At 39.7% G+C, this 23,796-nt stretch overlaps 1 protein-coding gene across 1 annotated transcript in view; it reads right to left on the bottom strand.

Annotated features, from left to right (window-relative positions):
• The window catches only part of zc3h3 (zinc finger CCCH-type containing 3), a 66,440-nt gene that overhangs the window by 21,571 nt on the left and 21,073 nt on the right, over window positions 1–23,796 (bottom strand). The window contains exons 4-8 of the mRNA XM_008406744.2: window positions 15,219–15,369; window positions 5,933–6,096; window positions 1,708–1,759; window positions 1,155–1,310; window positions 561–630 (exon numbers count right to left, since the gene is read on the bottom strand). Coding sequence (XP_008404966.2) covers window positions 561–630; window positions 1,155–1,310; window positions 1,708–1,759; window positions 5,933–6,096; window positions 15,219–15,369 — 593 coding nt within the window. The remainder of the gene's footprint in view (window positions 1–560; window positions 631–1,154; window positions 1,311–1,707; window positions 1,760–5,932; window positions 6,097–15,218; window positions 15,370–23,796) is intronic.

Genomic DNA, 23,796 nt, shown 5'->3' with positions numbered 1-23,796 from the left:
TCATCCCAAGGGATGTTACTGTTGCCTTACTCGGTATTATTCCTGATGGTTTGCAAGGGCGGGCCAAAATGTATTTGTTAAATGTTCTTTTTACAGCAGCCCTGAAATGCATTACAATTAGGTGGATGCAATTGGAGCCGCCTTCTTACGACTTATGGGTTCAAAAAGTAAAGGAATTGCATACAATGGAAAAGATAACCTACTCACTCAGACTTCAAAAATCCAAGTATGACCTGCGCTGGGGACCTGCAAAGGCCCTGTTGATTTAGTTAAACCTAATGGATTTGTCTTTTGCCTTATGTCGTTTGGTTTTCTCTTCCAGAGTCCATTCTTATTTAAATGGTGTACAGTGATGAGTCTATAAACATGCTGTAGCTGTAAATTGTTATTCCAAGATGTTTATTGTATGGAAAACATCATATTGTCAACATTTGTATTATGTACCACTGAAGTATGATTGTACTTTGCTCTGCTGGAAAAAAATTATTAAAAATCTAAGTTAAAAAAAAAAAACACTAAGCTGTCCGACATGTAGGCTGTGATGCAGGTGTATACATTACCTTCTCTTTGGCAACCTTATGGGAGAATGGGCAGGTGCCATCTGCCTGCTTGCATGTCCCTCTGAGAAATCTGTAAGGAAAAAATAACTAAAAGTTTTTAAAAAGAAAAGCTAGGATGTAATGAGGCAGAAGGAGCTGACTTTTTAAAAATATTTTAGCCAAGATGACTCATTATTTTCTTTATCATGAAAAAACTATTACACTTTATATTTTCTCCAGTAATCCAATGCCAGTCGTTGGTCTAGAAAAAAAGCCCGACATTTCAAATGTCAGATGTGATGAAACACATTCACATTTAGAAATTTAACTGGGTGCATTGAGTCAAATAATTACGGCAAAGTATGTCTTAATTATTTAACTCAGTTGAGAAAATTTCACTTCAATTGAGAAAATGTAGACCTTACGTTGTGTATTTTATTGTTCAGGGAAGTTCTCCTTCCATTTCTATTTGTCTTCGATAGTCACCCATTTTTTTTGTTTGTTTGCAGTTGATAAAATAATTCAAATGGACTTAAGTGCAAGTTTTAAAAGGTAAATTTGTAATTGGAATCCCTCGTTTGTGTCTGTTTAGTTGTTCTTATACATGAATGTTACCTTGTGCAGACAGCCACTTTGTCCGGATCATGTATGAAGGGACAGCTTGTGCCACGGTTACACTTGCCGAAGCGGTTGTAATACATGCAGTACTGCTTTTGTTGCTTTTTCTGACGAGCGTGTCTGATGATGGCAATGCTCCGCTGGACTGCACGACTGGAGATGGACAAAGCACAACAATCCACAATAAACATTAGGTCTGAGGAAGACAGGAAACTTTTCAGAACAGTTTCTGTTTCAGCTCCGGACGATTTGAGTGTTTCTGGGTAAAGGTGCTCTCCATATACTAATTTTAAAGGATTACTTCTGGACTCGTAGTCCTGAGCTGATGGCGATGAAAGGCACTTAATACTGTGGGAGAGTGAGGAGGATCAAATGCAAACATGCTGGCTGGATTTAGTTTCATGAAGGTGCTGTCATTTTAAGAGCGCTAGCAAGATGACCCATATTTAACTGTAGATCATTTAGAACTTTGATAAACTTTTTAAACCTGGCACTGCAAGAGTAATTAAAATGATCCTACAGTGGCTGGTAAGAGGATATAAACTGTTACCTGGCTAAATGACGGGCCAGGGCCGGAGACGTGTACGCACTGGAGGACTTTCCTGGGGAGGAAGGAGGGAAAGACATGAATAATTAAAATCTTATGTTTCCGGTTTCAGACAAAACACAAAAAAATCTCACTAATGAGTTCTGGCACTATTAGCAGAAGCACAAGAAATATGCAGATTTGTGCTATTGTTACACTTTTCAGAGATTAGACAGATGAGCATAACATGTTTTTTTTATTTGCCAACACAGTGACTTAGATATAGAGCTGTTTTTCACCTAACTAATATTACTACATATAGTCTCAAGAGTAAAAACAACAAAGTAATAATTCTATTCAATACACATATTAAAAAAAGATCTTATTTTTTTAAGCAACCAGTTTATCTCAATGTGTGTGGTGCTAGAATTCCATAATGTCAATACATGTCTTCATTTTAGGAAATATGTATACTGGAAAAAGAAAAATATACTTTACGTTCCAAAAAGTGTTTTTTTTTTAATCTCCAGATAAAATCTTTAGGTTTTTAGCAGTAATCAGAAAAGTACCGTATTTTCCGCACTACAAAGCACACCTAAAAACCTTCAATTTCCTCAAAAGCCAATAGTGCGCCTTATATTTGGACAAATATTGAGCCACAACAGGTCTAGCGACTACAGTAAGCAGCCACCGACTTAATTTTCGCCCGCAGAAGAAGAAGCGCGCGGTGCATGCTGGGATAGTTGTCAGAACGCTAGTTTGTAATCTATTAATAAAGTTTGACTGACCTATCTACCTTCTAGAATCAGGTCGTCTGCATTCTAGACGACCTGAACATGGTGCTTTTTGTGGAGCACCATGTTCTCCACAAAAATGCTGTGCGCGAACAGAGAAGGGTGACCATCGTCCGGCCACGCCCAGGCCCAGTCGCGGAAGGCTCTCCTCGCCGACCGGAGTCGGATTGTTTTGTTGACATTTCCTTTAGTCCATCTAGTGGATGCATAACGTAACTCCAGCCTCTACTGTAGCGTCTATTCTATGCGCCTTATAATACGGTGTGCCTTATATATGAAAAAAGTTTTAAAATAGGCCATTTATTGAAGGTGCACCTTATATTCCGGTGCGCCTTATAGTGCAGAAAATATGGTAGTCAAATTTTACCTTCACTAATACCTTTGTACAGTGAGGTTATTTCTGATACGTTTAAGCTCTGTGAAATCTGTTATTTACCTAAAGCATCCAGAAGTTAAAAACTTGCAAAGACAACTGAGCTTTGTTTGAAGTTAAAAGAGTTTCAACAAAGGTATCCTTACCTATGCAACCAGGTTATCTAACCTTTTTTTATTGTTTACCCCAATGCAGTTTGTTGTCTGAGAGCTGAATTACGAAAATTATGTCACAAAGTTCCAGCAAATTTAAAAACAAAAACAGAATTAAAGTTCTCAAACAGGCAAAAAAAAAAAAAAAAAAAAAGCTCAAGACCAAGAGCCAACCCATAACCAGGACCATTTCAAAGACCATTACTACGGTTGTAACAACGTTGCTGTAGCAACAAGCGTTTCAAGAAAATCTGAGCTTACAGAGCTTTTAAACCTAAAAATGTTGCATTTGAATCTAGCATCTAGCCAGAAGCTTCACAAAAAGTTAGAGCAAAAGAAAGGCTACATCTATAGTTGAAAAAAAATCCTCCAAAGACTGATTTAAATGTAACCAAGACTGAGAGAAGAGTGCGGTCTCAAGACGAGACTGCAGTACAATAACACCAGTTTAACATCATCTATGGAGAAGATGGTGTTAAATCAGTGCAGTTAAGTGTATTCTATAGAATGCATGGAGATACTTTTCAGTAGACAAATATTTTTGTCTTTTATAATAAATCTTTTATAATATTCCAGTTTTCTGGGAAACACATTTTGGAGTTTTCAATGTCCATCAGTGATAATTACAAAGTGAAATAAAAGCTTGAAATGTATGATTTTCTGTCAGTTTTTCAATTGAATTATTGAAACTTTTCAATGATATTCTAGTTTAACGTGAAGTAGAATTATTTTTTCAGCAGCAACATGATGCAAATTGAATGATGTAGAATGTGCTATCACAATAAATACAAAAAAATGCTATCTGATTTACTAACAACCCTGAGAATTCAGCATGTGACCAGTTAAAGCATGAACAGTCAGTATAAACCTGATCCAGAATTTACAACTTGTCAGTCACCCTGGTGCACATTCATGAACTCCTTCAAATTGAAATATGCTGTGAAATGTTAGCACGATATTACAAGCAAGTACATCCACATGGTGATAAAAGCATGGCTGCATATTTGAATGAGCCCAAAAGAAGTTAAAAAGTTTTTATCCATTAGTTATCCCCATGCAGCTTTCTTGTGTTTTAGGTTCAATCTGAAAGATAAGAACTACACTCCAATCACACCAGATGTGAAAAAAATGAAGCCTCCACTGTTTGCGTGTGTGCGCGCGCGTGTGTGTGTGTGTGTGTGTGTGGACACATGCAATAAGAACCTGAGAGGTGACGGGATATTTATACTGTGGTGGATTGACACATTGGAGCCAAGACAAATCGTGACGTCCCTTTTTGGACCGAGGACATCATAAATAGTCAGCGGATGAAAAGGTGTGTCAGAGTTGGAGGAGGTTATGAGAGGGTAAGGATGTTAAGGCTGCAGTTTATCTTGATCGTGATGCTAAATTTGGAACTTTCTGGCTCACAATGCTCTCCTCAAGGATCAGTGCCTTGGCGTTGCTCAAAGCAGAGGGCCGAGAGCTTTTCAAGATGTGAAATCACAGCTCCTGCTGGACAGAAACCTGACGCATGTTTCTGGAGGTTGCAGAAACAGCGTGAAAAAGCATGTTGAGATGCCAGTCACGAGTTGAACAGAACACAGCTCTTCAATTTCACCTGAAGGTTTAGTTGCACAGGAATGTGTGAAAGAGAGGCAGGGAAGGGAAGTGGGGAGAGGCCGATCGGGGCTTTAATCTGCGCCATCCACTTCTCCAGGCCCTCCCCCTTGCCGCTCTGACAGATGACAACTTTATTATTTCAGATGGCAAATCCAGCCTGCTCCCCTAAGTCTATTAGGAAGTGTGTGGACGGAGCTCCAGCCACAAACATGAATAAACACGGCTGTATCGCCGCAGGATGTACACACACTTACAGTCACGGACCACTGGCAGCAGTCCTCAACAGAGCTGGCTGTAAAACCCAAAGAGGCTGTAATTTTAATACCAACTGAAATGTGTCCACATCGCTGAATGAAAAAAGCTAAAAACCAAACAGAAGCCTGAACAGCAGGTAAGATTTGTGGTCCAATTCACTTATTCTTTCCTCAGATTGCTCCTGATTGGGAGCCAAAATCTTAAGTTAAAACCGCAGTAGTCGTTAATGTATAAGGTGATGTATTACTTTGTTGGTATCATTTAAGGTCCTCTTTGTTAACTACAAAGCTTTATAATGACCTATTTCAAATAACTGTTTTCTGGGATGTAGTTTCTAATCAAGGCACAATTTTAAAGAGTTTATAAAACAAGAACTGGGTGAAGAAATTTTACCATTAGGACTGTTTTTTTTTTACTCTGATTCACATTTTCTCCTTCAGAATCACTATCAGCTATATTTACCAAGATTTTGCACACAAGAAATGTGACTGTAGTTTTACTGTTAAGTGATCATCAGGGATGATCAACCTAAGGGTAAATGTCTACACAGTTTGTGTCCAGGATGTGTGGGGTCACAAGAGATGTTATCAGCCTATTTCCGGACTCTAGGCCTGTACCAGGACAGACTGAATAATGGCAGTGTCTCTTACATCAGTTTCTGATGTAAGCAAAGAAGAAAAACTGAATTATCATGAGCTGGAACGCCTCATTACAGCTCAGGAAGTTGGTGGAATCCATGCAAGACAGATGTGAAGCAGTTGTCAGAAGTAGTAGTGAGTTCAGTGCGTCACAAAAAAAGGCTACATCTTCAATTAATTTACAGTTTTGTACAAGAAATGTTTGAGTTTATATTGGAATAAAATGCTAATACTGACTTATTTAGCAGTTGTTATTAATTTTTTTCTCTCCATTTCTGTGGTATGGTAACACATTTGAGAACTCGTTTCCTCATCTTTTGATTTGGAATAGATTTTCCATCAAAAGACATTAAAGAATTTTGAGCTTTACCCAGTTCTTTAAACACGCTATTATTTTAGCCACAATTCATGTGTGAGACTCCTGACCACCTGTACCTCTCCGGTCGATCGACGTTTGTAATGCCACTGTGCGGGACAGCTTATTGGCAGACACCCGGTACAGCGAGCCTCGGATCCAGCACATCTCCATCCCCATCCAGCGCCGGCTGGATGGTTGGTGCCTGTCGTGAGGAGATCGTAGGCGGTTCTGAAGGAAAGTCCTGAGAGAAAGGGAGATGAGGTCAGATTTGAAGTGAGGCTTTTATATAACAGTGATCAGTTTAGTTTGAGTTAAACTGTTTAAAGTGTTCAGATCTGACTGTTTGAATCAGAATATTATCAGCTCATCCCTCTGTTAATTCCACACCTCTTCCACCCTCCAGTTCTTCCACAATACCTCCCCTATTCACTTTATGTTTCCCATCCTGTAGTCGCCCCCTCCCCTCCTCTTCCTCCCATGTCACAGCACTCTGTTAAATTGCTCCTCTAATGGAAAGGACGGCAGTGTGGAAATGGAGAGAATTGAAAAGAGGAGAGGAGGAAATCAATGAGATAATAGGCAGGGCAGGGGGCCAGAGCAGCGAGGTTGGCCCCTACACTGGAGTGTACAGACCATACACACAGACACACACTCCTGCTACAATATGTACAATGCACACAATCACAGCTCTCTGCATCCAGGATCCAGTCAGTGGGCTGCTGTATGTGTGCGGCGGTTGGACATGGAGGCTGCTGGGTGGTGGTGGGGCGGTGCAGGGGTTATGGCGATAAATTGCGCTGTCCTGTCACTTCTATTTGGGGTGGATTGGGGCTGGTGTGCAGGGCGCCGCTGGTGGTAATTTGCTGCCGTATTTCAGATGGGCTGGAAATGGGTTTAGAGCGAGAGTTCACGCCTCCCATTACACAGAAAAGAGAGGGTTACCCCGAACGCACGGCCCGCACAAAACAACCTGCATGGACGTTTGACGCGCGCAGGGCTGCTGCACTGTTGCAAATAACAGGGGAAAAAGTAAATATCAACTCTCAGCTGCGTTCACGTCCATGAAGCACCTGAGCGTGAGCCATAACTCAGCAGCACAGACACTCGGCTTCACTGCTACAAGATCAGTGGCTGCCCTACACGGGGCAAATGCAGCCAGGGGAGCCGTAATGGGGGCTAATGTTGAAGCTCTGACTGCCACCCAGGGAGGCTTAAACAAGAACAGGGTGGCCTCCACAACCACAATGGAGGTTAATGGGCATATGACATGAGTAGTTAACACAGACAGCAGTTAACCCTGACACAGGGCTACAGTCTGAGGGGGGCTCTGGGAGGGTTAATGCTCTCTGTGTTAGAATGTTTATTCACTGACTTTGAATGTCAGAGTGACAGAAATACTGAGCTCATTGCAGTTTGTGGTGTATTTATGCGCCATCAGGTTTCAGACCGAGCATAGATGATCCCACACACAATCCTGTTTGAATGTTCTCTGACTGAGGCACATTCTGAAAACAAGAATGTCATGTTGGGACAACTCTCCTCCGCGTCCTTTTTCCGTCACACAAGCAGTTCCCCTGATCACCAGCTGTTTATTGTTACAGTTCATCGAAACTGCAGTGACTGTGTGAGAGCAGATGTTGAAGTGGGGAAATCTAGGACGGACGGACGGTCAGATCTCTAATCTCCTTCCATCCAGTTTTCAGAGACCTCGTTGGAAAGAGACACTCGTGTTGTGGTGCATTCACGATGCATTGCTGCATACATAACGCTGTTGCACTCAGAAAGCCAATCATGATCCAGAACATTTTCAGGTCAGCTTTAGATATTCATAGTCATGGCTGAAAACTGCTGAGGTAGAAATATGTATAATTATAATAGAATATAATAATTCAGTTATACTAATGTAATAGAATCAAGTACGGAATTTGTTCTTTGAACAGACACATAAAATTGATTAGGAAATAAATGACAACGCATAAAAGGAGAAGTACTTGCAACTCAGAGTTATAGCTTAACTAAAAAGAAAAATGTCTGTCAAGGCACCCAGCGCAATGGCATAATTTCAAAAGCATGCGCAGTAAATTTTTCCCCAGGGGGTAGAAGGACTTTAGCACTACACTTCCCACAATTCAGTGCAACAATAACAGCTTATTAAAGTGCAAATGAGATTAACACTTTCAACAAAATATTTTTTGTTGTTTCAGTAATAAGAGAACAAATTACAAAAGTATCAACAGTGCATATACCAACTCAGTTTTCTATCTTTTACACGCTAGAAAATTCATGCAAAAAGGATGAACTTACAAGGTAAAAGGAAATCAGCGTGAATGTTAAGGAAGTTAGGATGTAGTTTTCTGTTTCATTGCATTTGACAAAATTACCAGATAAACATGTGGAATAAAAAGTTGTATTCTAAATTTAATGTGACAAGTAAAAAGTGTCATCAAGTTTTGTTTTAGCTGGGTTTTGTATATGTTTTACAGTGACTGCTCTATAAAACAACACTATATAACTCTACTCCTAATAGAAATAAGGGCAATCGATCATGGAAGAAAAAAACTGAACAAATACACTGAATGGCCCCCCAAAAAATTAAAAAGACCTATCAGAAAAAGATTGCACTCGGTGGACTGCCTTCAGTTTTGATTGACACAGGTTGACGCATTTTGTTTGATAAGCTTCTGCAATGTTACAAGATTTACATCCATCCAATGTCGCATTTATTTTTCACCAAGATTATGTATTGATGATAGGAGAGTCTGGCTGCTGTGTGAAGCCTTCTCAAGACCATCAAAGAGATTGTGTTAGGTCTGGACCATGGAGGTCGAGTCGTGAACAAATGATGTCCCAGACTCGCTGAACTACTCTCACACAACATGAGGCCAATGAATCCTGACATTGTCATGGGAATATGTCTGTGACATTAGGAAATAAATCCATTGATGGAATAAGCAGATCATTCCGAATATTCTTAATGATTAAGAATTAAGAATCAGTCTGGGCAGATAATGTTGCTGAACCTATGCCTGACCAATTACAACTGATAAAAGCGCTGCCCCTGTAGGCTTGGAGTAGACAGTAGCAATAATGTGTGCATTAGTTCATCTGCCTCTCTTCTTACCCTGATGCACCCATCACTCTGGAAGAGGGTAAACCTAGATTCATCAGATCACATGATCTTCTTTCATCACTCAAAGGTCAAATCTTCATACTTCTTGGCAAATTGTAGCCTTTTTCTCCAGTTAGCTTCATTGGTTGCCGTTTTTCTTATAGCTACATATCTGTTCATTCCCAATCCCCCGATTTCCCTATGCATTGAGTATGTGGAGATGATCCTAGACAAAACAGCCCGTTTAAATAGTTCTACTGTTTATCTTTAATATGATTTCACCAAGCACTTGAGTGATTGCAGATCATGATCATTCAGGATTTTATTCCCTACCACATGACTTCCTCAGAGACAGTGGTTCCTCACTATCTCTGAGGTTTTTAATAATGCACTGCACAGTTCTCAACACAATTATAGTTGTTTCTGCTATCTCCTTAGATGTTTTCTCTGCTTGATGCAGACTAACATATTTTCCTCACCCACAAGATGTCTCTCGAAATGGTTGTTTAAGAAATAAGAAGCAGATTATTGCATCAGCTGTGGTTAAATAACTTGTTTCCAGCTGTAAGATAATTGCTCACACAATAATTATCCAATATTCTATTTGCTTAGTAAAATTTGGGTATCAACATTTTTTGGCTAAGTGGTGTATTTTGACTGGTGCTCTTAAACCTCTCTTTGTAAAACAGTTGATCCGAAAGTGATCATTCAGACTGTCGTCGGGTCAGACCTTACAAAAACAGAGATTGGAAATCGTAAATAAAATTCTGATCAGAGCTTCATATCTGTATTGTTTATTATATCAGTTTATTACATGATTAAACCATTAGTAAAAGTTTGCATTTACTTTTTGAGTAAGGATATACTTCAAACGTCGAAAAATAGAAACAAATCAGCATATATTATCTGTTATTACCTGACGACTCAAGAATGTTTTTAAAGGCCTGTAGGTGAGGTGTGTAATTTTGCATACCTTGCCACCTTTAGGTGTGATAAAAAAAATAAAAAAATAAAAAAATAAAACTGGAAGATGATGTCTGGAGGTCAAAGCAAAGAACTTAAACTCATCAAAAACGAACAGTGAAAAATACAGAGGGAAAAGGGAAGAAATGGAGGACGGAAAGAAGGGCAAAAAGAAGCTCCCCTGAGACGAGTGTGTGTGTGTGGGCAGGTGTGCGTGTGAGTGTGCGGTCAGCTCGGACTGCGCGATGCACAGATAAAGGAGAGCGCAATTCAGCACTACGGGTTGATGAATGATCTGACTTTTGTTTTAGTGACAGGGAAGAATTTGGAGGGTCGCGCGACTGCTCAGAATAATGCTGCCCTTGTCTATTTGTCTGCAACCCAAGCATTAGTGAGCTCATATTGGGAAACAGTTACCCTTGAAAGAAAGCACAGCAAAAACAGTCACCTGGATAACTCCGAAGGCAAGGACTGCTGCTCTTCTCCAGGTGCCTAACGGACACCAAGAAAGCAGAGTAAGACTTACCAGCCGTAGAGTGTGGTAAAAGGACCCGCCGGGGGAAAAAAACCATGGGACTGTAAGCGACAGACAAATGACTAATGTGATAAGTAATGAGTAAATGAGTGAAGTGGGGGATAAAAGAGGATGTACAGGACTGGGAATGCGGGAAAAGGAGGAGAGAAGTGAAGAAGAGGGAGCGCTGCTTCACTTTATTGCCCAGTCTCTTACATCCTGTGCTGATCGATACAGAAGCACTAAAGAAGATGAGCGTTCGGACCAGGAGTGTGTGTGTATGTTTGTGTGTCCACAGATATACAGCATACACAGTCTCGAAGAAACTATACTTATGGAATCATTGTCATGTTGCAAACTTTGACATGAATGCAAGAAATAACGTGGAAAACGAGTGATAGAAAATCCTTAAAAGGAGAAAAAAACAGAGATATAACGCAAACAAAACGATGGAGCATTAAAGACTGCATAAGAGGGGCGAATCAGGGGGTTGTGAGAGCGATGAAGAAAAGCCCAGCTTGTAATTTATCCTCTAGAGTGCATGCTTTACGGCTTTCTTAATTCAACTCCTGATACTATTAATGGAGTTAATGTTGAGATTATATCTATTTTCTGGTGGTGGGGCCTGAAATACTGCAGTTAAGCCCACCCCCCTCCACTCTCCTCTTTCAGACTGCCACCCAGCAGTAAATCACCCCCCTGGCTCCACCATCTTCTAAAACTGGGTAAGAGCATGGTGTACTGGGTAGAGGGGCTCACTTCTGGAAGTACTTAGGAATTTCAGAGGTTTTATTCACAGAAGAGTTTGGACTGTTCAATTCTTTTCCAAACTTTTTGTAAGACAGCAGTAAGGCATTTAGAAATCCAAATTATGCTCATAAAACCATGACTTCACCCATCTCAGACAGGCCGATGCATTTCAAAAAGTTAAATCTTTATCAGCTAAAAAAAATTCCAGTATTCATTTGAGTTTAATTCCATGTAATAAATTGTTAGTTTAAATAATAGTTCGACAATTGATTCTTTTATTAGCCAGATGAAAAAAAGCCATATGGTGAATTTGACGACGGTTATGTTTTTATTATATGCATTTTTTGTTGAGTGTACAATTTAGCTTCCCTTAAAAAAGAGATTTCTTTGGCTCTTTATTACTGGTAGGTGCTCACAAAAAGAAAGATGTTCTCGTTTCCTGGCCTCAATATATAATAATTTCATAACAGTTTAATAGAAAATAAAAAATGGCTTTCATTCTAATAAGATCATTCCTAAAGAGAGTGCTCCTACATACTTTTATGTAAAGAGAGAGAAAGAAAGAAAGACAAACAAAGAAAGGAAAGATATTTGATAGCTGATGTGCTATCCTTCATAAAAAAAATCCCTTTGATAAGGAGGGTCTGTTTAATTGTTTTCCCTATACAGAACATTGCAGACAGAATAGGCAAACTAAAGGTATAATGCAAAAGATTTTTAGACTTGTATGCATAATGATAACTCTATCTTCACTTGTAAACTATTTTCTATCAATGTTTTTAAATTGCCAACAATGAGATTGCAATTATATTGCAGATGGATGTCAAACTATACATCTAGTTGATTTTAGGCTCCTTTCACACACAAATCAGTTTGGGTCAATAAAACATAACAAGTAGCTTGTTTGGTCTGCTGTTAATTTGCAAGTTAATGGAGTTCCAAAGTGGTGTTATAGAAACCCGTTGCTGCAGAAGTTAAAAGTCTCATTAATTTTTCCCATAGTCGATGTGATTTGGCTTTGAGTTGCCATATATTTCCTGAGAGGTTGATCAGCAGCAGACTAAGATACTTGCCTATCAGCCCAAATGATTCATAACTGCGCCTGAAAACATTTGGTCGACTAATTAAACACAGTGGCATGATATCAATGCAGACATTAAAGATAACTCTGGACCTGCATTTGGCAAGTAAGCTGGCAAGACCTTACTTTTAAAATCTGCAACAACAGTGCTGCATTTTACCTGACTTGACTACATCCATGGTCTGGGGGATGTTGTTGCATGCTGACACTGGAACATGGATGGTGTCAGAAAAAGTTTGATTTAAAAGTTGTGGCCAAAGACGCAGTGATGGCAGAGGGGAAAGCATGGATAGAGGACTCAGTCCAGGTCAGCAGTCACAGGTTTGAATCCTGGCCTGTTGATCGTTGCCAACTGCCAACAACCCACTTCCAGGCCACTATAGCCAAGAAAATCCTTTAAAAAAAATTGGCCAAATCTAAAGATTGATGTTTTTAAACTGAAACAGCCATTCAGCCGTTGGAATTGCTTCCTGCTTGTTGTTTATATAACATGTAACGCTCACAAGAGGTTTTTGGACTAATTAGCAGTGTTACAGCCCGGCTCAGATAACCACAACAAAAAACTGGGAGGGCACGACCTTTCAGAGGCATTTATTATTAAAATTATGTTTAGGGGTAGTGGGCGGCGGCCCAGGAACCACTGCACCGATCTTTGGACATGAACCAGCTGGCCCTCACAGGTCTCAGCATCTGCTCCCAGGTCTGGTCAAGCAACAACTCCATATTTGGTCCATTCGAACCACAAACTGGTTCCCACACAGTGTCAAGCGTCTGACATGCCCCACACTGTCTGGCTCCGGCTGTGCCTCCACCTTTGGAGCGCTCGTTCCATTTATGTCAATGATTGATGTCATGTATAGATGACCTACAAGTCAGCATAGGTGGTGCTCTTCATCCAGCTCAAAAGGAGACAGACCTCCAAAACACACTCCATACAAAGAAACCCCCAAATGATTTTCTATAAACTTTGCATTAGAAAGTATAGATAAAATCTCAAGTTTTTTTCTAACTAAAATCTTTATTGTGAACAGGAGGTTTAAACATACCATAAACATATGTTTGAGAAAAAGGACCTTAGAGGAAAAACAACTCTATTTGATTTGTTTGGGGATTGTTCTGTGCTATGCAATAGTTACAGCTTATTAAGACACTGAAAACAATGTTGTCCTTAATCGAATCCTTAAAACATCTATGATTTCTACAGATTTACGGTTGCAGTAAAGAATATCAGTTTCTTTGAATGACAAAATCAGATGTAAATCAAATTCAATATTTAACTGACAAAATAAAAAGTCCAGAGTCTCCAGTAAGGTCAAAACTATTTAGACCTTGTGTTAAGTTGCTGGTTAAGGCTGTAGTTTTTAGAGCAGTATGAGGTTCAGCGATGAGCATGAACAGAGATAAGAGCTGAAGACCTATGTGAACCAGGATGTGTAGGTGTGATAGGCCAAAGATAAAGAGCAGCACTCAGTAGTTAAGAGCAAAGAATATGAGCTCATGCACCACTCAATAGCATCAAACTGATAAAAGGAGCTGCTGGCCTTTGGAGTTCAACTGATAGATAAGCTTGAGACATGAACGAGTAAGAGGACCCCATCCCAGAGGACCTGACCTGTCCCCCTCTCTTCCTATCTCTCTCCTCAATTGTACACACATGGTGATATTTCACAGCATGTCAACGGGCTCAAATTGAAAATCCCTTGATGAATCAATATTTACTGCAGCAGCTAAATGAATAGTAATAAGTCACCAGAGGCTGCGGCCAGCCACGCTCCAGGCCTCTCTGTCTCACCAAATCTGGATTATACAAAATAATGACCCCTCCCCCACTTCCTCAACTCCCTCACCCCTTCAAAAACATGGTTGGACAGAATAAAAAACTAATAAAAGTTAGTGAAAATGTACCATTATAAACTTTTTTAAACAAACAAAAAAAAATATCCACAAGTTCTTATTTGGGTATATAACCTTTTCAAAAGACATGAGCTGGAGAGAAGTTTCGCTTAAAACATCAATTTGCAAGAACTTGGGAATATATTAAAAGTCAATAAAAACAGTAAGAAAATAAGTTTATGTGAAATATCGCAACATTATCTTTACCGTTGGACCAAGAAGTAAAAATTACATTATAACCCTTTTGAGATTTGACTTGCCCTTTTCTTGTTCCTCTTTATAATACATGACGCCATGGTCTTTCTTCCACACAGTGTGACAAGAAAACCTCCTTCAAGGTCTGGTGTGCCCCACTTTTTACTCTATGGTTGTTCAAAAATAATTATACGGTGCAATTTGTATTGTGTACCAGATACTGAACTGAGAGAAACAAACTGTGAAACATGGAGCTGGAAGTCTCATGGTTTGAGGATGTGTTGCCTCAGCAGGACCTGCTCGGTTGCAATTATGCAATCCAATAGGAAGTCTACTACTTATCAAAGTAAAATGTGAGACTGCCTGTAAAAAATAAGGACACTGAAACAGGAGATTTTGAGATTTTGCTTGCCTGAGGTCATGCAAGTATACTCAGGTATACAGATCTGTGTGACTAAACGCACATCTGTAAATCTGCCAAAAATGGACTCAGAATGAAGAAATGGAAAATCCTGGGACAAGTCAAAGCCTAAACTTTGATCTCATTTAGATATTGTGAAAATTGTTACAGACAACTGTAGTGGTATATCTGAAAGACTACCAAGCAAAAACATACATAACTCGCTTTTGGAAAAGAGTTGGAGTTTAACAAATGGAGAGATTTACATCAAGAAGGATGGCATAAGAGATAAAAGCTCCACTAATTGTTAAAGAAAAGTGGTGCTGTACAGAGGAAAAGCCAGTCATTGTGGGTGGAGTTTACTGATGTCAACATTTTATTCTCTAATAATTTCCTTCCCTTTCATTGCTTCCTGCTGATGCTTGTGATAAAAAACCCCAAATGTTATCATATATTACCTGGCTGACTGGATCTTCCTGGCTCGCCAGGAGAGCGCTGTGTTGTAGTGCGGGGTGTGTGCAGGACTTGTACCCGGACGGGTCACCATTTTGTAGCGGGTCCTAAACACCCGCTTGGAGGCAGGGCTTAGATGGGATGTGGAGACGGCATCTGTGGACAGCAGTAATTAAGAATGGATGAGTCTGACCACACACAAAACAGAGGCCATGGTAAATCTATCCAGTCAGCATATCAACAAATGCATATTCACATCACTTCAAACACGCACACACACACGCACACACACGCACACACACACACACACACACACACACAGATACACACAAGTTTGAAGACTCTGGCAGGTGTGCTCTTTAATAAGCTTCACATATAAAAATGAAAGGGAATAACAGAGGCAGAATTTTTATGAGTCTAATAAATCATGTGCTCTGTCTCTCTGTGCTGTGCCTTCATCCCTCCTGCCCAGCCTCCCTCCTTCCTTCTCACTTTAAGTCTCATTCGTTATATCTTTTTACAAATCCATCAGAGAAGACGCACAAGACTAGAGCGATTGGAATGGGGAAAAAAGAGGGGCGCTTGTGTTTTTATTTATTTATTTGTCTGCATATCCATCATGTTGTTTTATGAAGGCCTGGCCTGGATGACACTCCCACACAAAGAACTGAATTTACATTGTGGATAATCGGATGTCCTGTTCACATCAGTTTACCAAGACAGAAGGAGTCGCAGGAGCAGAGTGCGTCTACTCAAGTCTGAAATCAAAAGTTGATAAGGTTTTGTTCTTTGCAGTTGCCAAAGCTGCTCGCTGCATGCTTCATACAAAACCCTGAGCAGTGGCCAACAACTTTTATTAACTCTTCAGGCAACAGAAGATGCTGAGCTGTGTTCAAATAAAACAACAGGGTTAGGATTCAATTTGTTTTATCTTTAAGTTACTTAAACTTTTAAGCAACTTAAAGTAAGTAGAGTTAACACCCCACTGACACTCCTTGAATTATGTATTTAAAGCAAAGAGAAGAGAGAAGAACTCATCAGCATGAGCACATCTAAATTGTTAAAAAATTGAATGTTTTCAATTGGTCATGTCAAAGTCATACTTAAATCCAGTCAAGATGATGTTGGATGACGTTAAAAAGGACAATTGTGAAGAGAACTTTTATGGCTGAATTAAAACAATACTGCAAAGAAGATTGTAAAGTCTCCGTGGTAGTTATCACAAACACTTGATGATGGGGCAGTGGTAGCCATGAAGCATGCCACAACCATTAATCAGGAGACAATTGCTTATTCCCACAGAGCCAGGCTGGTTTAACTGAAGAAAATATGAAATCCCTTTGTGGTATTAATATAAGATTTTAAGTGGTATGAGTATATCACTAGCACCACATTTTTATTAGAATAATCATACTGCCCAAAATGTCATCATGTGCACTTCTTCTCCCTGCCTCTATGGCAGAGACAGCACTCAGTCTTCCTAATGAGCGAAGCCCACAGAGCAGTCGGAGGAGTGAGAGAGGGATGACAGATGAGTTTATGTATCTGATGACAAGCTCACTTTGTATCATCTTTTTCGCACAAGTCTTTAATAACCCACACCATTTTAATTAGTGTCCAATAGCAAAGCATGAACTACAAAGCTGTGGTAGCAAACAATACACTGATTTCCACTTTCACACCATCTGCCTCCCCTCCCAGGTGTTGGTTTCATTTGTCAGCCGCGTTGCAGCTCTGGATCAGCAGGAGAATCCATCTCGGGCAAACATTTAGCTCAGAACAAATCAGAGTTAGGAGAGCTGCTGAGACATCCGCTGAAAAAAAAAAAGCGAAGGCTCACACGTGAGCACATATGAAGCCTTTAAATTAGCTTGTGCAAATATAACATAATGAAACCACTGTGAAGCAGTTAGTAGTAACATAACACCGAGTCTTAAGCAGATGAAATAAAAACCTGTTCTGAATTATAAAAGCCCAATACTGAGAAAGTAGAGATTGCAGATACACCTTTACAGCCATACAAAATAAGTAATAAATAGTTCTTACATTCACTTTTATCGTTATCACAGCACTACCAAAAAATTTTCAGATAAAACTTTAATCACCCACTCCTGCTGCAAACGTTTATTATTTTTTCCAATATTCAAACTTTTATAGACTGTAGGGACCCTGTAGTAAATTTCCTTCTACAGATTGTAAGTGTTAAAGGTTGAGTGCTGCGTTATCAAAGAAGAACACAGCAAAGGAAAGGACAGCGAAGAGAGCAAGCACAGTGCTGCTGGTTTTTAGAGAAGTAGCTGCCCAGCTTGAAGTTACTTTTCTCCCACATCTGTATTGCAGTCAGTGTGATTTGCTCACCCAGTCAGATGACAAATAGGGCTTGTCAAAGGTGTTGCCATGATTCCCACCCCACAACCTCGTACACGCCCGCCGTCGCTTCCCTAACCTGGACCTTAATCCGTCTCTAAATCCTTGCTGCCAACAGCATGATGGTCACCATGTTCGGGATGCTGACACACAGCTGTTCCACCACGGCTGCTGCTTAATAGCACCTGGTGGTAGTGTTTGTCCTTTGATATATATTTGAGTGTGTGCATGTGTGTGTGTTTGTGTGTTTGTATGGGAACATGGATGGATGGACGGTGCTGCGCTGATTGTAAACCAATGTAGGTTGTGTTGGTTGAGTGGCTCTGGGAGCACTAGGGTCTCAATCTTCCAGTGAAGGACCATGACCAATGAGCATGTGAACACACTCACACACACACCTGGGGTCTCAATCTTTCCTTAATAGACCTTTGACAGTGGACTGCCTTGCAAGTGGCGCTCGGCTCTAGGAAGACGCATGCAGCTCGCACGGCGCCCATCCATCTCTCCCTGACGCACCGCAGTGAATCCACAGATAATCTACTCTCGCTGCCTCACCATGCACTCATCGCTCTGTCTGCAGCCAGTCTCCCATCTCGCTCACATAAACGGTAGGTTTAAAACGTTTTCAAACTAATCCCTTTACGGGAGGTTTTGTGGCAAATTCTCAGTGAAAAGTTAAAGTTTCTACAGTGGAGATATTTTTTTTTTTTTAGATTTACAAGTAGGTTGTTATTAACAAACACACTCTGAGACTATACTGGTTTCCATGTTTTCATCTTGTCACTGTAATTTCTGAAGATTTATACTTTTTACTGAACATGGCTGCATCTACAGTAAAAATGTAGAGGCAGCATTCTGGTTTATTTAAAATAAAACAACCACAACCTGCAAAAACTCTGTCGTGTCTCGTCTATGATTACAGGCCTGATCCGCTTCCATTAAACTAGCTTAAAATCTGGTCAAAACTCTTAAAAAAATAATCACTCACTTAAATGCCGTTTTGTCAGCATAAAACCACAGATGGGGCATCACACGAATAGATCTGAATGTGATGAACAACGTAGACCCCTTCGCTAAGATGACTGAGCCTCGACTAAATGGTGTTTGAGAAAAGTTCTGCCTCTTGATCCTTCAGCCCTCTGACTGAGGCAGCTGACAGGTCACAACACAGAACATCCAAACCTCCATCCTCTTATAAATCTACCCAAAGTCTGTTCCTCCATACCTGACGGCTGCTTCCAGCGAACAGCGGTCTCTGCATGCCCCCTCCCTGGGACAAGCTGATGGATAATAAATCTTATTATTGACAGTGTCTGTTCCTGCTGCCGTTCCATGCTCCCCTCCCCTGGGGCTCATCTTCTGACTCCCACAGCTCCAGCGCTCTCACAGAAGACAGCCGTGTCATGCTAACATCAGATTTAACAAGGGAGTTACCACGATTTAATAACTCGGTGTGAGCCAGCACAGGGATGATAACATGATCTCTGCGTGTTTGACACTCAGTGATGCTTTTTGACACACTATCTGGAAGTGCCAGGACAGTTTAATGCCAAACCATACCGACATAGAACTTCATCCCTTGTTCTTAAAAAGCCTACTTCCCCTTACTCATGTTGCATTCAATGCTTGAGCTATTGCTCATTCTTAAATTGGAGCAGGATATCTGAATTGGTGCTTAAGCTTGTGTTTTTACACAAAGAATGTATTTAGCCACCTTTTGTCAATACTTTGTAGCAACATTTTTGCTGAAATGACAGTTATCCAAAATTGTGTAGCACTTTCTCAAGGTTGAGGACTCCAAAGAGCTTTACACTATTCAGTCAATAACCCACTCATGCAATTTCCTCAGATTGCAAAGTTCCCTAAAAGCAAAATATAATTATTAGAAAAATATGATGCTTTAAGGGGTCAGGGATTTCTAAAACTAAATGCTCATGTGAATTCATACTTTACATGAGCTTAATTTAGTCCTGAATACTAAAAACATGATTCAGACACCCTGTGTAACGCTGTAAATGCGATAACTACCAGATAGTTCAGCTTCTCTTTGCGTCATGACTACATTAACACATGACTGCAAGTTAGCCAACATGAAAAAACAACTAAATTACGACTAAAAAAACAAAAACATTTTGCCAGTCTTCTGAATCTGGTTCAGGATTTTAGAGGAATACTTGAGAGCTCTACAACCATGTCTGCATGAAGAAATGAGTTGGCACAAACTGTTGGGTCAATGAGGCCACCCACAGAAATTGTATACCTCTGGCGTTTGCTGTGAGCAGATGATGCCAGCCAGCAGGGTGGTTGTGATGTCATGTCACCTCCCTTCACAGGGGCGTGTTTAAAAGCAGGGGTGATGGTTGGGGGTGAAAATTCATGTGTGTGTGGGAGGGCTATTCGCTTGTGCCTCGTCTATCATCATAGCGGAGTCATAAGCTGTAAACGACACCAGCTGACCTGGAAAACTTCAGCATGACCAGGGAAAGGAGGGCAGGAGGAACCCTCTACTCAAATTAACAGCAATTAGCAATTAGCTGCACAAAACAAAATTTATAGAAACTAGGAAGAGAGACGATCAGAGTCTTTGTGTGTTTAATATAAGTTTTGAGTTAGTCAGTTGGGGTACTGACACGTTTTTGGCATAAAATTATCAAAGCAAGAATATAAAATGTGTTACTCACAACAAGTTTTATACATTTTGAAGGGGACCTATTATACAAAATTCCCATTTTGCATATTTCTATATATCCATTTGGATCACAGCTGAATCTTAAAACAGCCCAACTCGTCAAGTTATTGAAAACAAATTACACATGTTCCTAAGAAATACAAATACTTTACATTCAACAAATTGAATCTAAACTAACACAAAATACATAATAAAATACAAAATCTTGCACACTTTTGTAAGTTATTTTGTAAAAGATTATAGTAATTAAATATTAAATTTTAGATATTAGTAGGGTAAGTTATAAAGTCAACATTTGCCAAACAATCATAAAAAAACTATATTTAAGGTTTATTAATAAATATAATCTGCTTTAAAAGAAGTAACTTTTTCTTTTATGGCCTCTTCCTGTGGAAAAAGTTGTTTGACCTGGATTTAGAGAAATTGTACAAAGACAGATTGTCAATGCTCTCTCTCTCTGTATGCTTCAACCTTGCTGAATGTAACATGAGAAGACTAAGTGCCATCCTATAGCCAAAATAAGGTTGTACTAAGTGTAAACAGGAGTGGTGTCAATAACTGAGGAGACAAGTTAAACCTGACAAAAAAGCAATTGATAAAAAGCTTTTGAGGGATTAGAAGAGAAGAGTTTATGTTTCTTCATTGTAGTAAATATGTAATCTTTAAAAATTATAAATTGATTTTAAGTTCAATCAGTTATAATTGGAATTAAAGTGTAAACTCTTTTACTACCAATGTCTCTAAACATTAAAAACACAATCAAAGTGTTTTTTCCCTCATGTTGAGGAATATGCGATGAGACAATATCCTTGATGAATAATTAAGTAATAGCTTCTATATATGCTTTTCCAGAGCAATTGAATGTTCCTGCAGCCATAAAGAACATCAATAATGTAAATAAGACATGATGAAAACATGTTTTCCCTGTGAACTAAACCTTGACCTCGACCTGATCCCGAGAGCTGCCAAGATCTTTAACCTTGATCAACATTCCCTCACTTTATGATCCTGTCGAGCACATCCAGTTGTGTCCCATGATGTTTGTGTCGCACATGTAAACGTCTTGCCTGCTCAAAAAGATGACGCTGGCTGTCAATCAGCAGATCCCATTACACATATCAGGAAGAAGAGCCCAATGCTTTGTCCACTTAGGCACAATCATTATTACATAAGTTACAAGTGCATCTATTTGTGAGCACACTGAGTGTGCATGTAGGTATTTGTGAATGGAAGGATAAGTGTGGATTATAAAGTGTTTATGTCTGAGAGGTTGGGCCACTTGGAGGTTAAGTGAGAGAATCTCTAAAGGACAAGACAATATTCCACAAGGGACGTGAACTTCTGCCCTGAGAGAAATATGGCAAGACCTTTAAGCTAATAAACAACCCTGACAGGGGCAGCAGTGACCACCGACATGCTCCACTGACAGAGAGACAGCCAAACGGACTGATCTTCTTTTTTCACGTTTCAAAACGTGAGATTCAGAGAACTTAAAATATTGTAAATATTTTTATTTGAACAAAGAAATTTCAGCATTTTAACTCAATTCTTACATTGGTTTGGAAAATAGTAAAATCAAATTTCTGATTTTTGAAGACAGTTTGGGAATTCTTGATTAATTCTATTTTATTATTTGTTAAATTGCTCTTGCATCCTATATAAAAAGAAACTTTTTGGCGACTGAACTTTTCATAAGGTATGGATGCCAACAGCCTTTTGTCAAAAAATATTAGCTATTCTTCACAAGCAAGTAAAAATTAGGTACGTAAATCAAGTAAGGATCTGGAAATAGTCCGAGCAGTTGATTGCCTATAGATTTTCCATTTTTAAATGATTTACGTTCTCTCCAGCGCAAAGTTACAACCACATGGATCAAATTAAAAAGACATGCATCTAAATGCAGTCAGTTTCTCCCTTGCAAAATTGTTGCTATCTGGTCAACAAAGTAATACGATTCCAGGTAAAACACTCAGGATTAAGTTCTCTCCTGGCTGTCCAGAGACACTGTGTGATTTCTTTGTTGAAATTTTTGTTGCTACAAACAAAAAATGACTTTTGCTTGGACATGCTGGCTGACGAGACCGTTGCAGTGAAATGAAGCAACACTGAGAAAGAAAGGATGTTGGTTTGACTCCATCATACTGAGTGATGGGTTGAAGACACATGCTGTATCCTGCAGTTTGTCAGTCACCACACACACAGAGAGAGCAGAGGTGGATCGCCGGTGTAGATTTAAAGCAGAACTGAGCTCCTGGTAGCAGACGCCAGAATGGTGCACATCCATCATGCTGCTGATTCTTTTGGGTTAGTGAGTGATGAGCCCCAGTCAGCCGGTCGGACACCGAGTCTCAACTTCTGTTTCAGCCACAGAGTGAGAGACAAGGACGTGATGTACAAGGCCAACGGGAGACACTCTGGCATCATGAATGTGTCAAAGTGTTAAGAGAGAAAGGAGACACCAGAGGATGCTACTGCGCTAAAAGTATTTACAGAGTGTTCCCTCCAGGACTGTAACTGAAAGAAGATTAAAACTCCCAAAATAATCTGAACTAATAGATTTTACTTCAAACAAAAAGCAAAAAAAGTAACAATTATTTCTACTGCCACTAAAAAAGTCCATATTTTTATTATTATACTTTGAATATTACCTGTACCTATCTACAGTTATATTTATTTTCTGAAGACAGACTTAAGCAAAAATCAAAAATTAATAGTAACTACGTTACTAGCTTCCACATTTTGAATGTCTCCTAGCTGTTCTGCTCTTCATGGAGTTACACTATTAATACCATATTAATTATTATTTAGCTGAACCATCTGCCTGCCGGCTATTATCCCCATCTGGATGATTGTTGCAAATTCACCACAATCTGCTCCTGGTCTCATTCAATACAGCCATAACAATATGTCTACCGCATTAACATGAGTTGATTCTTATGCTGTCTAATGCCTAATTTGTCTCATTGGAAAGCTAAATACATTTCAGGTAATAAGAGGATAAACATGCAATCTGCACTTTACTACCGTTGTAAGACAGTGTTGAGTTAACTGGAGCTATAAGTGATGCTAATAACATTTCTGTACCACAAGTATTCACGTTTTCATGACTATATCAAAATAGACAAATTTGTCTTTCCAATAACCAAGTGAAAGTTGTAGGGGGCTTTTTGGCCAGCTGACCAGCAGCAAGCAGTAGCATGAGCATCGCTGAAAATGAGATGCAGTCACACCTTCAATGTTGAGGGACCATTAGGGGGGTTCTACCTCTAGTTCTAACCATGTGTGAACTAAGACTATGTGGCCTCCATGTGTTAATGTAAAGGTTTGCATGTCAAATAGTTCAAAGAGTGTAGATTTCCAGATGATCAAGGTCAATGAGACTGATATTCGACCTCGGAGTCTCTGTGTAATGAAAAGAACTAGCTTGAATAACTAAAGAACTGATGGTTCACTTTGGCCCTTAGCCTTGATCAGATCTATGAGAGGAGGTCAGGCTCCTGACATTACAGAGGTGAAAAGTGAGGGTT

This window comes from Poecilia reticulata, chromosome 4, assembly GCF_904066995.2.
Source record: "Poecilia reticulata chromosome 4, P_reticulata-male-v2, whole genome shotgun sequence".
NCBI classification, from domain to species: Eukaryota; Metazoa; Chordata; class Actinopteri; order Cyprinodontiformes; family Poeciliidae; genus Poecilia; species Poecilia reticulata.
Note: the sequence above shows the minus strand (reverse complement) of the source record. Positions and strands in the feature narration are given on the sequence as shown.